The 12137-nt window shown below is 43.6% G+C and overlaps 1 protein-coding gene across 1 annotated transcript in view; it reads left to right on the forward strand.

The window, feature by feature from the left end:
* Window positions 1–601: 601 nt before the first annotated feature.
* Window positions 602–12137, forward strand: part of FSTL5 (follistatin like 5) — a 608027-nt gene continuing 596491 nt past the window's right edge. The window contains exon 1 of the mRNA XM_060246574.1: window positions 602–669. Within this exon, the coding sequence (XP_060102557.1) occupies window positions 636–669 (34 nt within the window). The 5' untranslated portion in view covers window positions 602–635. The remainder of the gene's footprint in view (window positions 670–12137) is intronic.

Genomic DNA, 12137 nt, shown 5'->3' on the forward strand with positions numbered 1-12137 from the left:
GGAATCCAAGCGCAGAAGCACATTAGTGAACAATATTTCCAGAGTATAAACCCTCGAGAGTCAAAGCTTCCCATGTCAGACATGAGCAGGAATGGACATCTGGCTTCCGCCCTAGTGAGACGGTGGGAAGAGCACCACAAGATCTGATTATTGTTTTGTCTGACTGGATATGGGGGCAGAGTTTGCATCTTGGTTTGTTGCAGGCCCTAGTTCCAGATTCCATGTCCATGTTAGGAAAGGTATTGCTGTGGGCAGGGCTTTTTTCTGGGAGAATGAGGTGGAATGGAATTCCAAAATACCTTTATGGAACCAAAGTTCTCAAAAATGTTTAAAAGTTTATGAAGGCCACCCGTATGTTTCTCCTTCATTTCCCTCTTGAGAATTCCAGCACCTCTTTTTTCAGAAAAAAGCCCTGCATGTGAGTGAGAAGTTGTTTAGGATTAGGACACTGTCTTTGGGAAGAAAAAGTGTGCCTCCCAATGCCTGTAAGAGAGGAGTATCATTGTCCAGTATAGGTTGTAGATCTTTAATGTGCTTTGAACTGGTTCAGCTGAGAGATATATGTTATAATCAGTGGTGTTTTGTTGTTGTTTCATTTGGACCTGTCTTGCAGCAAGTTATCTCTTGGTTGCATCATGGCTTTGTTGATCTGCTTCCTTACTACATCAGGTGAGTATTTTATTTCCAATAATTAAATGTAGCTCCTGCAGGTGAAAATCTCTGTCTGAGGGATGGAAACAGTGACAGCTGGGCTTCCTGATCCCCGGGCCCCAGTGGGGTTTCTCCCGCTTTCCCAGACTCCTTCTCATCCCCAGTCAGCTGGCCAATGGGGGGAAGCCCCACCCCCACAGCCACCATGTGCCTTCCCACTTCCGGAGGCTTCAGTCTCTGATTGGAAAGGTTCCTCTTGGGATGGTGTGTCTGAGTTACTTTGAAGAAGTTGGCAGCAACTTGTGAGTAGAGATGCCAATCCCTTGCTTCAGATTCACCAGATATGTGGGGGGAGGGAAATGTCTGCTGGGCACTTCATTATTCCCTATGTGGAGATCGATTCTCATAGGGTATAATGGGGAATTGATCTGGAGGTATTGGGGGCTCTGGGGGTCCTGTTTTTTGAGGTAGGGGCACCAAATTTTCAGTATAGCATCTGGTGCCGCTCCCCACAGGTTTCAAAATAGCATCTGGTGCGTCTCCCCAAAATACCTCCCAGGACTAGGGGGTCCAATTCTTTTGAGCTCCAAAAGAAGGTGCCCCTATTCCTCATTATTTCCTATGGAAGGAAGGCATTTAAAATGGTGTGCTGTCCCTTTAAATGTGATGGCCAGAACTCCCTTGGAGTTCAATTATGCTTGTCACTTCCTTGCTCCTGGCTCCACCCCTAAAGTCTCCTGGCTCCACCCTCAAAGGCCCCAGATATTTCTTGAATTGGACTTGGCAACCTTAGCGACAACTGTAGCCTAGAGCTTGGATGTAGACAATGGATTGTTTGATGTGTTTAGGATGATGATTAGAGACATGTAGATGTGCTTGGCAGTAATTAGGGTTCTAACATAAAGTGGTTTTTATTTTCATTATGTATTTGTACAGTGATGTCTAGAAAATATTTCTACATAGATTGGTTCATGATGGTGAGTGGAAGTTGCTAAAGGCCTGGTGAAATTTCAACAGTGCTTCTTTCCCATGTGTCTAAATGTTGAAAATGTCATCAATAAATCTCAGATACAAGAGGGGTGTTAATGAATAGGAGTTGAGGAAGCACTGGTCCAGATTAGCCAAGAAAGGTCAGCATATTGTGCTAGCGTTGCCAGCCTCCAGGTGGCAACTGGTGCTCTCCTGCTATTACAATTGATTTCCAGATGACCAAGATCCATTTCCCTGGAGAAAATGGCTGCTTTGGAAGGTGAACTCTGTGACATTGTACCCTGCTGAGGTTCCTTGCCTCCTCAAACCCTGCCCTTCCCAATCCAGAGCTGGCAATCATAGTGGTGAAGAACCATGACTGGGTTGAGACTCGCCTTAAATGTATGCCATATAGAGTTGTGACACCATACTAGAAAAAAACAGTAAGTTGCTCAATCAGGTAGCCAAGTCCTTGGAAGATGCACAATAGGGTCAAACTAAAAGTGATATTTTATAAAGAGTTACTTTCCCTATGTATATAATAACTTCCCCCATGTATAGAATAATGCATATGCAGCTGCAAAAGGGAGAAATAGCTTCCTCTTAGGGCTGTTTCATCTTGGAAAATGACACAAGGGTGAAGGTAGGAGCCCCTTCCATGCCACAGCCCCCAGGTGAATCAAGCTTCCATTGACTTTTACAATGATATTCCATGCAGCTACTGTATGGTTTAGACCCGTAAACATCTTTAGACCCCCGGCCCAATTGGCACACTACTGGCCGGTCTCAAATTTGCCCTTTTTGGGCAAACGTATCGAGAGAGCAGTGGCGATGCAGTTACAGACTTTCCTGGAGGACGCTTCCGTCCTTGACCCACTTCAGTCCGGTTTTCTCCTGGGCCATGGGACGGAGACGGTGTTGGTTGCCCTGGTAGATGACCTTCAACGGCATCTGGATCGGGGTGGCTTGGCAGTGCTGATGTTGTTGGACCTATCGGCTGCGTTCGATACGTTCGACCATTGGTTACTGACTTGCCGCCTTGCCGACGTGGGGATACAGGGGTTGGCCTTACAGTGGCTATCCTCTTTTCTTGAAGGTCAGGGACAAAGGGTCGCGATTGGGGGGGAGCTATCCCGGAGGCGCACACTCGATTGTGGTGTGCCCCAAGGGGCGGTTCTCTCCCCGATGTTATTCAACATCTATATGCGTCCCCTTGCCCAGATTGCCTGAAGGTATGGGCTGGGATGTCACCAGTATGCTGATGACACCCAGCTGTATCTGCTTATGGACAGCCGACCAGTCTGCGCCCCTGAAAATCTGGATCGGGCATTACAGGCCGTGGCTGAGTGGCTCAGACGGAGTGGACTGAGGCTAAATCCGGCGAAGACAGAAGTCCTTTGCTTGGGTCGTCGGGGACTGGCGGGGGGGGGGGAAATCCCCCTGCCAGTTTTTGATGGTGCACCGCTGATAGTGGTGGACAGGGTCAAGAGCCTGGGGGTACTATTGGAGCCTTCCTTAAAGATGGAGGCTCAAATAGCAGCCACTGCTAAGTCCGCGTTTTTTCATCTTAGGCGGGCAAGGCAGCTGGCTCCCTTCCTGGATCGTGACGATCTAGCAACAGTGATCCACGCTACGGTCACCTCGAGGTTGGACTACTGCAATGCCCTCTACATGGGGCTGCCCCTGTGCCGAACTCGAAAATTGCAGCTGGTGCAGAATGCCGCGGCCCGGCTATTATTGGGCCTCCCAAGATGGGGGCACATTTGGCCGGGTCTTCGGGCTCTGCACTGGCTGGTCATTACCTTTAAAGCCCTATATGGCCTGGGATCTGCCTACCTGAAGGACCGTCTCTCCCCACATGTTCCCCAGAGAGTACTGAGATCAGGAACCCAAAATCTTCTCGCTATCCCTGGACCAAAAGAAGCCCGCCTAAAATCTACTAGGGACAGGGCCTTCTTTGTTATGGCCCCTATTTGGTGGAACCAGCTGCCGGAGGAGGTGAGGGCCCTGCGGGACCTTATTCAGTTCCGCAGGGCCTGTAAGACAACCCTCTTCCGGCTAGCTTACACCTAACTGACATAGGAAATTAAATGTAGCTCTACCAGATTCTTGCTATACATACTGTTGTAATGTTTAATGTTTTTAATGTTTTAAATGTTTTGAATGTTTTAAATGTTTATATATTTAAATGCCAATTTAATTTTATGTTTGACTATCTGTTGTGAGATATCTGTTGTGACTATCTGTTGTGAGCCACCTTCGTGGAAAGGGCGGGATATAAATCATAAATAAATAAAAATAAAATAAATAAATGGTTGTAGGCAGGGCTATTTTTGTAGAAAAAGCCTAGCAGGAGCTCATCTGCATATTAGGCCACACCGCCTGATGTCACCATTATTTCACAGTAGGAAATGCCAGTAGGAACCAATGTTCCTTCTAAGCTGTGGAGTCCTGTGAGCAAAAATTCTACTTTGTGAGCTACTGGCATTAAAGTTGTGAGCTACTGCATACATTATTGTGCTCTGGGACTATTTTTCCTGAGCTGAGACAAAAATGTGTGAGCTTGAGGCTAAAAAACTGCAAGCTAGCTCACATGAATTCAGTTTAGAGAGAACACCGGTAGGAACTCATTTGTATATTAGGCCACACCCCCTGACCCCAAGTCAACTGGAACTTCGTTCCTGTGTGTTCCTGCTCAAAAAAAAAAAAAAAAAAAAAAACCCTGGCTGTAGGGAAAGTGAGTTGGATCTTGACTTTTTAAAAAGTGTCATATCTGGTTTGGCCCATAGGTGAGGGCACCTTTGAGGGGCCTAATATATTTGGCAATAGATATCCTAGAGCATTTATAAGCACAATTTGCCATGAGTTTTGCTGTTTAATGTATCCAATACCCTGTTTTAATTTTTGTGGTGATTTTGATGCTGTGTACTGTCAGGTTTTGACGTGAGGGAAAATTCTGGCATTTCAGACAGTTCCAAATTTTGATTATTTGTGGGACATTCAAGGACAGAATGGAAATCACACAAATTGAATTTTGGATGAGGTTATTTTAGCAGCTCAGTGTAACTAATCTAATCAGTCTGATTCTCTTATTTAGAAACATGGTCCTTAAGGAGAAATGTCATTAATATGCCAACTGTGTTATATACAATAAAGCTGTAATAAAAGTCAGATATTGTTTTAGGAAGAGCTCAGCTCCTTTTCAATTGCCTTTTAAGGCAAAAATAATCATTCTGGCAATCAAATTATGCAATAAATTTAAGAAACACTTTGTATGACTTTGACAAAATATGAAATACATTTCCTACAGCAACAAATAGGAGCTATAGAAACCATACCTCTGGGATTTTTAGATAGACTCTGTCCTAGCAGGAATGATCTTTAATTTACATTTAAAGTGCTCATCAAGGTAACAGGCAATGAAGTCAGAAGTCCATGTGTGTAATAATTTCCTTTCTCTTGAATTAGTATTGAGGATAAAACCCTTGAAGGTCAGATACAAAAATTAAACTTTCACTTGAGACTAAAATGTAAGCCATTTAGAAAATGGAGTGGTAAACTATGACTGTCCTGGCTCCTATTGTAATGTTACTATTCTTCAGCTTCTATTTTCTGCACACATGGTACATTCCTTCACTGCATATTAAGAGTTCATTTTGGTTACTGGATAACTGATGGTTACATAACTGTCAGCCTAAAGGGTCAGGACCCAAAAATCCTTATGCCTTGACTTGGTCCTCCAAAAAAAAAACAACCCTTGATTTTCGAGTTTCAAAGTAACTGATCTAGTTTCTATATACTAGAGGCCCAGGACTGCACTTTACAGAAAGGGGTGACATCATAAGTGGATATTTCTAGACCATAATTAGAAACACAAATGGAGAAACATAAAGGGAGAAGGTAAATACCAGTTCTACAAAAGAGGGAAAGCCGCTAGTTACACCAACAGAAATGATCAATTTTGGGTTGCATTACTGTTCTCTCGACATAAATACCTGTTAGGAGCAAAGAATGTAAAAGATGTTTTAAAAAGCCCGGTTAATAGAAGAAAGGGGGTGTTGGAGAGTCTAGTTCTTCCTTTCTCTCAGATGCTCCATCAACTAAGGTTGTATATCTGGAACTAAGGCCAAGAGTCCTGGCTACTAACCTTCTAGACCAGGGTTTCCCAAACTCCGCCCCCCCCGGTGGCCCAGTTATTTTTATACTTCTCCTTTGTGGCCCACTAAAATTTGGGGGGTGTAGCCAGGAGACTTTGGGGGTGGAGCCAAGAGACAGGAATTATGTCATATCCTGTGGTGTAACTTCCAGGTCAAGGGACAAGTGATGTCACTTCCGGGGCACATTGAACCAAAATGCCACCTTTTCCTGTGATGTCACTTTCAGGGCACTGCCAAAACCTGCCTCTTCTTCTGAAGTAACTTCATTTTCTGAAAAATCTCTCTGAAACTCATGCTGAGCCAAAATGGGGGTGGAAAGTGGGTAGTCTGCAACTTTTTCATACATTGCCAGGGTCTTCTCTTTCCACCCCAACACCTGCATGCACCTATCTGTTTGTGTGTGTTCTTCTCCGGCTTGCAAGCACTCCTAATACCCATGTTCAATTGCCTGCACCACCTACACACCCTTTCCTCAACAGCACTGGCCAATGTATGCAGTTGGGAGTGCTGTTGCTGTTGCCATTGCCATCAGGAATGCCAGCACTGTGTTCCACCCACACTGGGCTCTGGCAGCTGCTCTACCTCAAAATATGCTGACACATTTAGTAGGCCCTTCCTTCAGTTGCTACTACTGGAACCCTGCCTCAAACTACAACCAAGCTTGCTTGGTTTCAAGAAAATCTTTTGCCAGCTATTTTTCATACTTTTCCTTGGCTGAAACACTGGGAAATTGCTGTGAAAGGTAGCAGAGAATTGTACTGCAATTAATGAATTAATTTCAAGTTATATGAAGTTTATACAAACTTTTCTGTAGTTATCCCAGAAAGGATATTTATGAGGGGCCTGCAGCTTTTTACTGACTGTGTTTCCCATGCCTTTAAAAGCAACCTATTGTGCAGATATTTAGCCAGTGAACTTCTTTCATCCTTTTTAATATCTACAGGAGGAGTTTAATTTTGGTGTCAGACAGCTGTTAAAAGCAGGACCAGTAAAATGGTGCCAAGTTCATAGTACATAAGAACATAAGAACATAAGAGAAGCCATGTTAGATCAGGCCAATGGCCCATCCAGTCCAACATTCTGTGTCACACAGCGGCCAAATATATATATATATATATATATATATACACACACACACACACACACACACTGTGGCTAATAGCCACTGATGGACCTCTGCTCCATATTTTTATCTAACCCCTTCTTGAAGGTGGCTATGCTTGTGGACGCCACCACCTCCTGTGGCAGTGAATTCCACATGTTAATCACCCTTTGGGTGAAGAACCATCACTTCCAGTGCTGTTGAGATATACAGCAGTAATCTCCAATAATCTCTTTCTGCCCCATACCTCTCACTCTCACTCACTCACACAGAAATCTCATAAAAAGGCCAGCTGGCTTCAACTGGGGGTGCCAACTTTTCATTGGCAGAGTTCCTATGTCTGCAACAACAGTATGATGAACAGAAAACTGGGGGGAGGAAGGAACCCAAACAGAGCTTAGGTTTTGCAGCCTGTGTCAGTCTTCAAGCCTAACTTTTCTCTGCACAACAGAGAAATGGGGGAAGGAAGGAAGCAGAGCAGAGCTCATGCTTTGCTGGGGGCGGGACTAGCTTTGGCTTTTCTTGCAACCCAGTATTGAGGTTTCCACAGGCCGATGCAAGGTCGTGACACTGCAAATGTGAAACACTGTTCTAGACTTCTGCTGTTTATTGGATGACCCATCCTGTTGATTGTATTGACTTACTCTGTGTAATACCCTTAAGTCCCACTGGGAAAATTTGGTTACTATCAGGACTTTTTATGTAGAAAAAGCCCAGCAGAAACTCATTTGCATATTAGGCCACACCCCCTGATGCAAAGCCAGCTGGAACTTCATTCCTGTGCATTCTTGCTGAAAAAAAAGGCCCTGGTTGATATAATTAATATCCCAAATGCTAAAGTAAATTAGATATTTTAATATTGTTAGAAATAATTTAAAGCTTCTTCAGCAGTCCTTGGAGCAAAATGGTAAATAACAGCAGAAAAAAAATCAACTAAAAAGAGGATACTGTTCTTGCAGTTCCAACTTGCCCAAAGGTGGCAGCAGGGGCCAAGATCCAAAATTTCAGTTATGATCAGCCTCTTCAAGTGAGAAAGAGAAAACAAAAAGGGGGGAGAAAAACATCTTCAAAGAAAGAAGCACTCACATGAAGCAGAGTAAAAACTGCAGATGTCCCTGTGTCCTGTATGTTCACAAGGCTTTCAAAATAATGTCAGACCATGGAGTGTAATTATAATTACAGAGCTTGAATGGGGGTGGGTATCATTGAATGAGGCTGTTGTCACATCACATCACTCTCAAGGGTAAGTTTAATAAACTTTCTGATTCAGTAATTCAGTACTTAGGCAGTATCACAACATAACAGTTCAGATGATTTATTAGTGCTAATTCCAGTTCTTAAAAAGTCAAAATGGTGATATCACCATGACCCAGTTTCTATAATCCAAAGTTTATGTTTTTAAGAGTTTACAAGATTCTCTGATCTTCTCCACTCTTTGCCCTCCCTCTGATTTGGAAATTAATTATAGTTGATGCCAATTCCAGTGTTGATTTTTACTCTTTAAAAAAGAGTTTTCCAGTTAGCTAGAGGGAAGGGTGTGTGTAGCTTGTCTTTCATTCCCAATTGATTATGCATTGCAGTGTCCTTATAATGAGCAATAAATAAATAAATAAATAAATAAATAGCTAGCTAATAATCACTTTAAAAGGCAAGGAGGGATGTCTTAAGAAAAAAAGTAAGATGGAAGGATGTCCTTATTTGGTACTGAGCCAGTCTTCTAACTCACATGTCTTGAGTGGAATCTAGCAAAATCTTGCCACTTATCAAAGATGCTTCTCTGAAGACTAAGAGAGAGATTTATCACCCCTCTTTCTCCAGTGCTAACAACAAAATACCTCCTTCAGCACTTCATGAAGTCAAATATCACAGGAGCTGTATAACAAGCACCTGTTCAGAATGCCATACCAGAAGTCCCTTCCCAAATCTTCAGTTCTCTCTATGTGCAGAGTAGGATAGGGATCAGGGCTGGCCCTGCCACTAGAAGAAAAAGAAGACTGCAGATTTATACCCTGCCCTTCTTCCTGAATCAGAGACTCAAAGCGTCTTACAATCTCCCATATTTTCTCCCTCCACAACAGACACCCTTTGGGGCTGAGAGGCCTCTCACAGCAGCTGCTCTTTCAAGGACAACTCCTGTGATAGCTATGGCTGACCCAAGGCTATTCCAGCAGCTGTAAGTGGAGGAGTGGGGAATCAAACCCGGTTCTCCCAGATAAGAGTCCACACACTTAACCACTACACCAAACTGGCTCTCTTAACCACTACACCAAACTAGGCAAACTAGGCAATTGCCTAGGGTGCTGGCCTTCTGAGGGTACCACATTTGGTGCCCCCATGTGACTCGCTGATGTTATCAGTGTGGGGGAGGCACCAGAAGTTAGCCTTGCCTAGGGTGCCAGACAGTCCACCCTGACAGGGATTCACAATACTCAGCTGACTTAACATTCTAAAATACACTCTAAATATTGAACTGGTACAGATGCAGATAGTCTCTCCTTTGGAACAATCATACTAGGTGATCCCCAATCAGGATGGGATTATTTTATCACTTCCAATGTTTAGTCTGTAATTTTAGATTTTATATAGTTTAATTTGGTTTTAACTGTTGATTGTCCTTTTTTATGATGTAACACACCCTGAGTCTGTTCTATGGGTAGGGCGGGCTATAAATCGAGCAAAATAAATAAATAAAATTTTAGCTAAAGTCTGAACGTACCTTTCCACAAGGCCATTTGAACTCTGATGATGTGCCACTACCAGTGAATGCTTGCACTTGGCCAAGTCATAAACCTCTGCATCAGTTTGGTGGTAAAGTTCATTCCTTGATCTGAAATGGTCACCTCAGGCCATACAACAATTGAACTAAACTCCAGCTGGGCTTTGGCTACACTCTCAGCAGTTAGTGAGCTAGGGGAAATGTAGCAGGAAAACAGTTTGTATTATCTATGATCAGCAAAATAAATTGCTTATCAGACTTGGACTTATGCATAGAGCCTAAGATATCAATAGAAATCCTCTGGAAAACATCACTGATGACTGAAGGTGGATGCAAAGGAACCTTAGGGTGACCTTGTGGAAATCTCACTTTCTGGCATACTTCAGAGATGCCACAGCAAGTCTGCACACTCTTAGCCATATCAGGCCAGTTGAAGGACTGGGTGATTTTTATACCTAGGTGGCCTCCAAACAGGGGCGTAGACTTTTCAGTTTCCTGGGGTGGGGGCTGAGGCCCAGCCAGAGACATTAGATCCAGTGACATCATAGGGAGGAGCCAATGACATCACAGGGAGGGGCCTTCATTATCACTACCTATGAATTTATGGAGAAGCTCCCTCCTCATAAATTTAGGGAGCACCCCCCAAACAATGCCCATGGACCGGGCCTAGCCCAGAAAAAGGTGGGAGTTGAACAGTGGTTATTGTGGTATCTCAGAGGTCTCTTGCTGTGTCCTGTTTTTGAAATTCACTTTTAGAATAGACACTTTAAGATCTGCAAATACACATATCATGTGCATAGGACAAACTAATGGTCACAAATTTGACAGTAAAAGGCAATGCAGAAAAGCTTTAGGGGAACATTTCCCTTCCTTCTGCTGTTTTCTGATGACCCTGAAGCACACTCTCCTTTACCTCCCCCCCTCCTCCCAACAGACACCCTGTGAGGTAGGTTGGGCTAAGAGAGCTCTTACAGCAGCTGCCCTTTCAAGGACAACTCCTATAAAAGAGATGTCTGACCCAAGGCCATTCCAGCAGCTGCAAGTGGAGGAGTGGGGAATCAAACCCGGTTCTCCCAGATAAGAGTCTGCACACTTAACTACTGCACCAAACTGGCTGTTGGGTTCAGCATATGCTACAGTTTACAGCTGCTGCTGCTACCTAAATCATTCCGTTTTCACTTGTACTCAGAAATCAAACTTTCATTTCATTTAATGTATTCAACATCTCCTGCTTTACCCACAAAATGGGCTCAGGATGGCTCACATCATAAAAACAATAGCAGCAAAACAATAAATAAGATCAATGATTAATAGTAAAAAAAAGGCTCATGTCAGATAAAATAAGTGTGTGTGCAATCTAAATGAAACAGTGTACTTGCACACAAAAGCTGATGCCCAGAATAAAACTTGATTGGTTCTAAAAGGTGCCACTGGCCTCAAATTTTGTTCTTAAAGGCCTCTGATCTTCATGTCCACCCACACTCAATCTCACTTTCCCCTCAAATGTAAATTGGAACCAAGCAAGTATTTTGAATCCACCAAAGAGAGCCTGGTGTAGCCAGCCGCGCTTTATTTTCCAACAGATGCCAAACTTATAAGGATTGATATGTGCTGGATATCAATATTTTAGTAATTACCTTACAATATCAAGAGTCCTTCAATACTCTAGATTGGCTAGCTGGATGAAAAAAATAGTCACTTTTTTCACTTTTCTAATGTGTGCTGTGAGAGCACACTCAGGTCTGCCAATATATTGATTTACACAATTTACACAATTAGAGCTTGCCAACACTGGTTAATATGCATATTGACATGTAGCCTCTGGCGGAAACTCTATTAGCATTTCTAAGGAGCTGAAGTTGTAAAGTAATTTGCAGCTCAGAGAGAAAATAACACATAGCCTTTATCACCCCATTCATGCCTTTGAATCCCCAATTCCTGTGTTGGTTGCCTGGCGGGGGCTTAGCCCCTGCTGGGAAAATCCGGGGGGGGGGGCTCTAGCCCCTCAGCCGCCGTGTACTTTACGCCTATGCCTCCAAAAGGTATATTGTGCACAACTTTAATCTCCCCTCTATAGCCTTGGGGAACCAAAAACTGACAAACTGGCTAAATTCCCTCTGGGTGATTCCTAGGCAAATAATCTCTGTACAGTAGTCCATCACACCTCACAAACCTAATAGTCATGGTTTCATTTAACTCTGATGGTGCGGCATGAGCTCGCAAACAATATTTCTTTAAGGTCTCAGAATTAAGTTGTGCCTCCTTAAAAGCTGCCGAAGTATTTAAAATTTACTGCTGCATCAGTCCACCCTCCCTTCTTGGCTGACACTTTCCTGGGAAACTCATCTGCTTGAAAGGCAGCATTCTCTGCTACAGCCAACTCTTGCCTTGCTTGGCTGCAGATGATCACTCTTTGCTGAGCCAAACTTCCAGCACTACCCTTGCAATGAGCCTGCCTGTATAGCAAGTCCCCCTCAAATCAAGAACTTTCCATCCCCATTAGAATGAACCAGCAAAGGCAGTTTGCCTTCCCAGTTGTGAA

This window comes from Heteronotia binoei, chromosome 9 (assembly GCF_032191835.1).
Source record: "Heteronotia binoei isolate CCM8104 ecotype False Entrance Well chromosome 9, APGP_CSIRO_Hbin_v1, whole genome shotgun sequence".
In the NCBI taxonomy this organism is placed as follows: domain Eukaryota; kingdom Metazoa; phylum Chordata; class Lepidosauria; order Squamata; family Gekkonidae; genus Heteronotia; species Heteronotia binoei.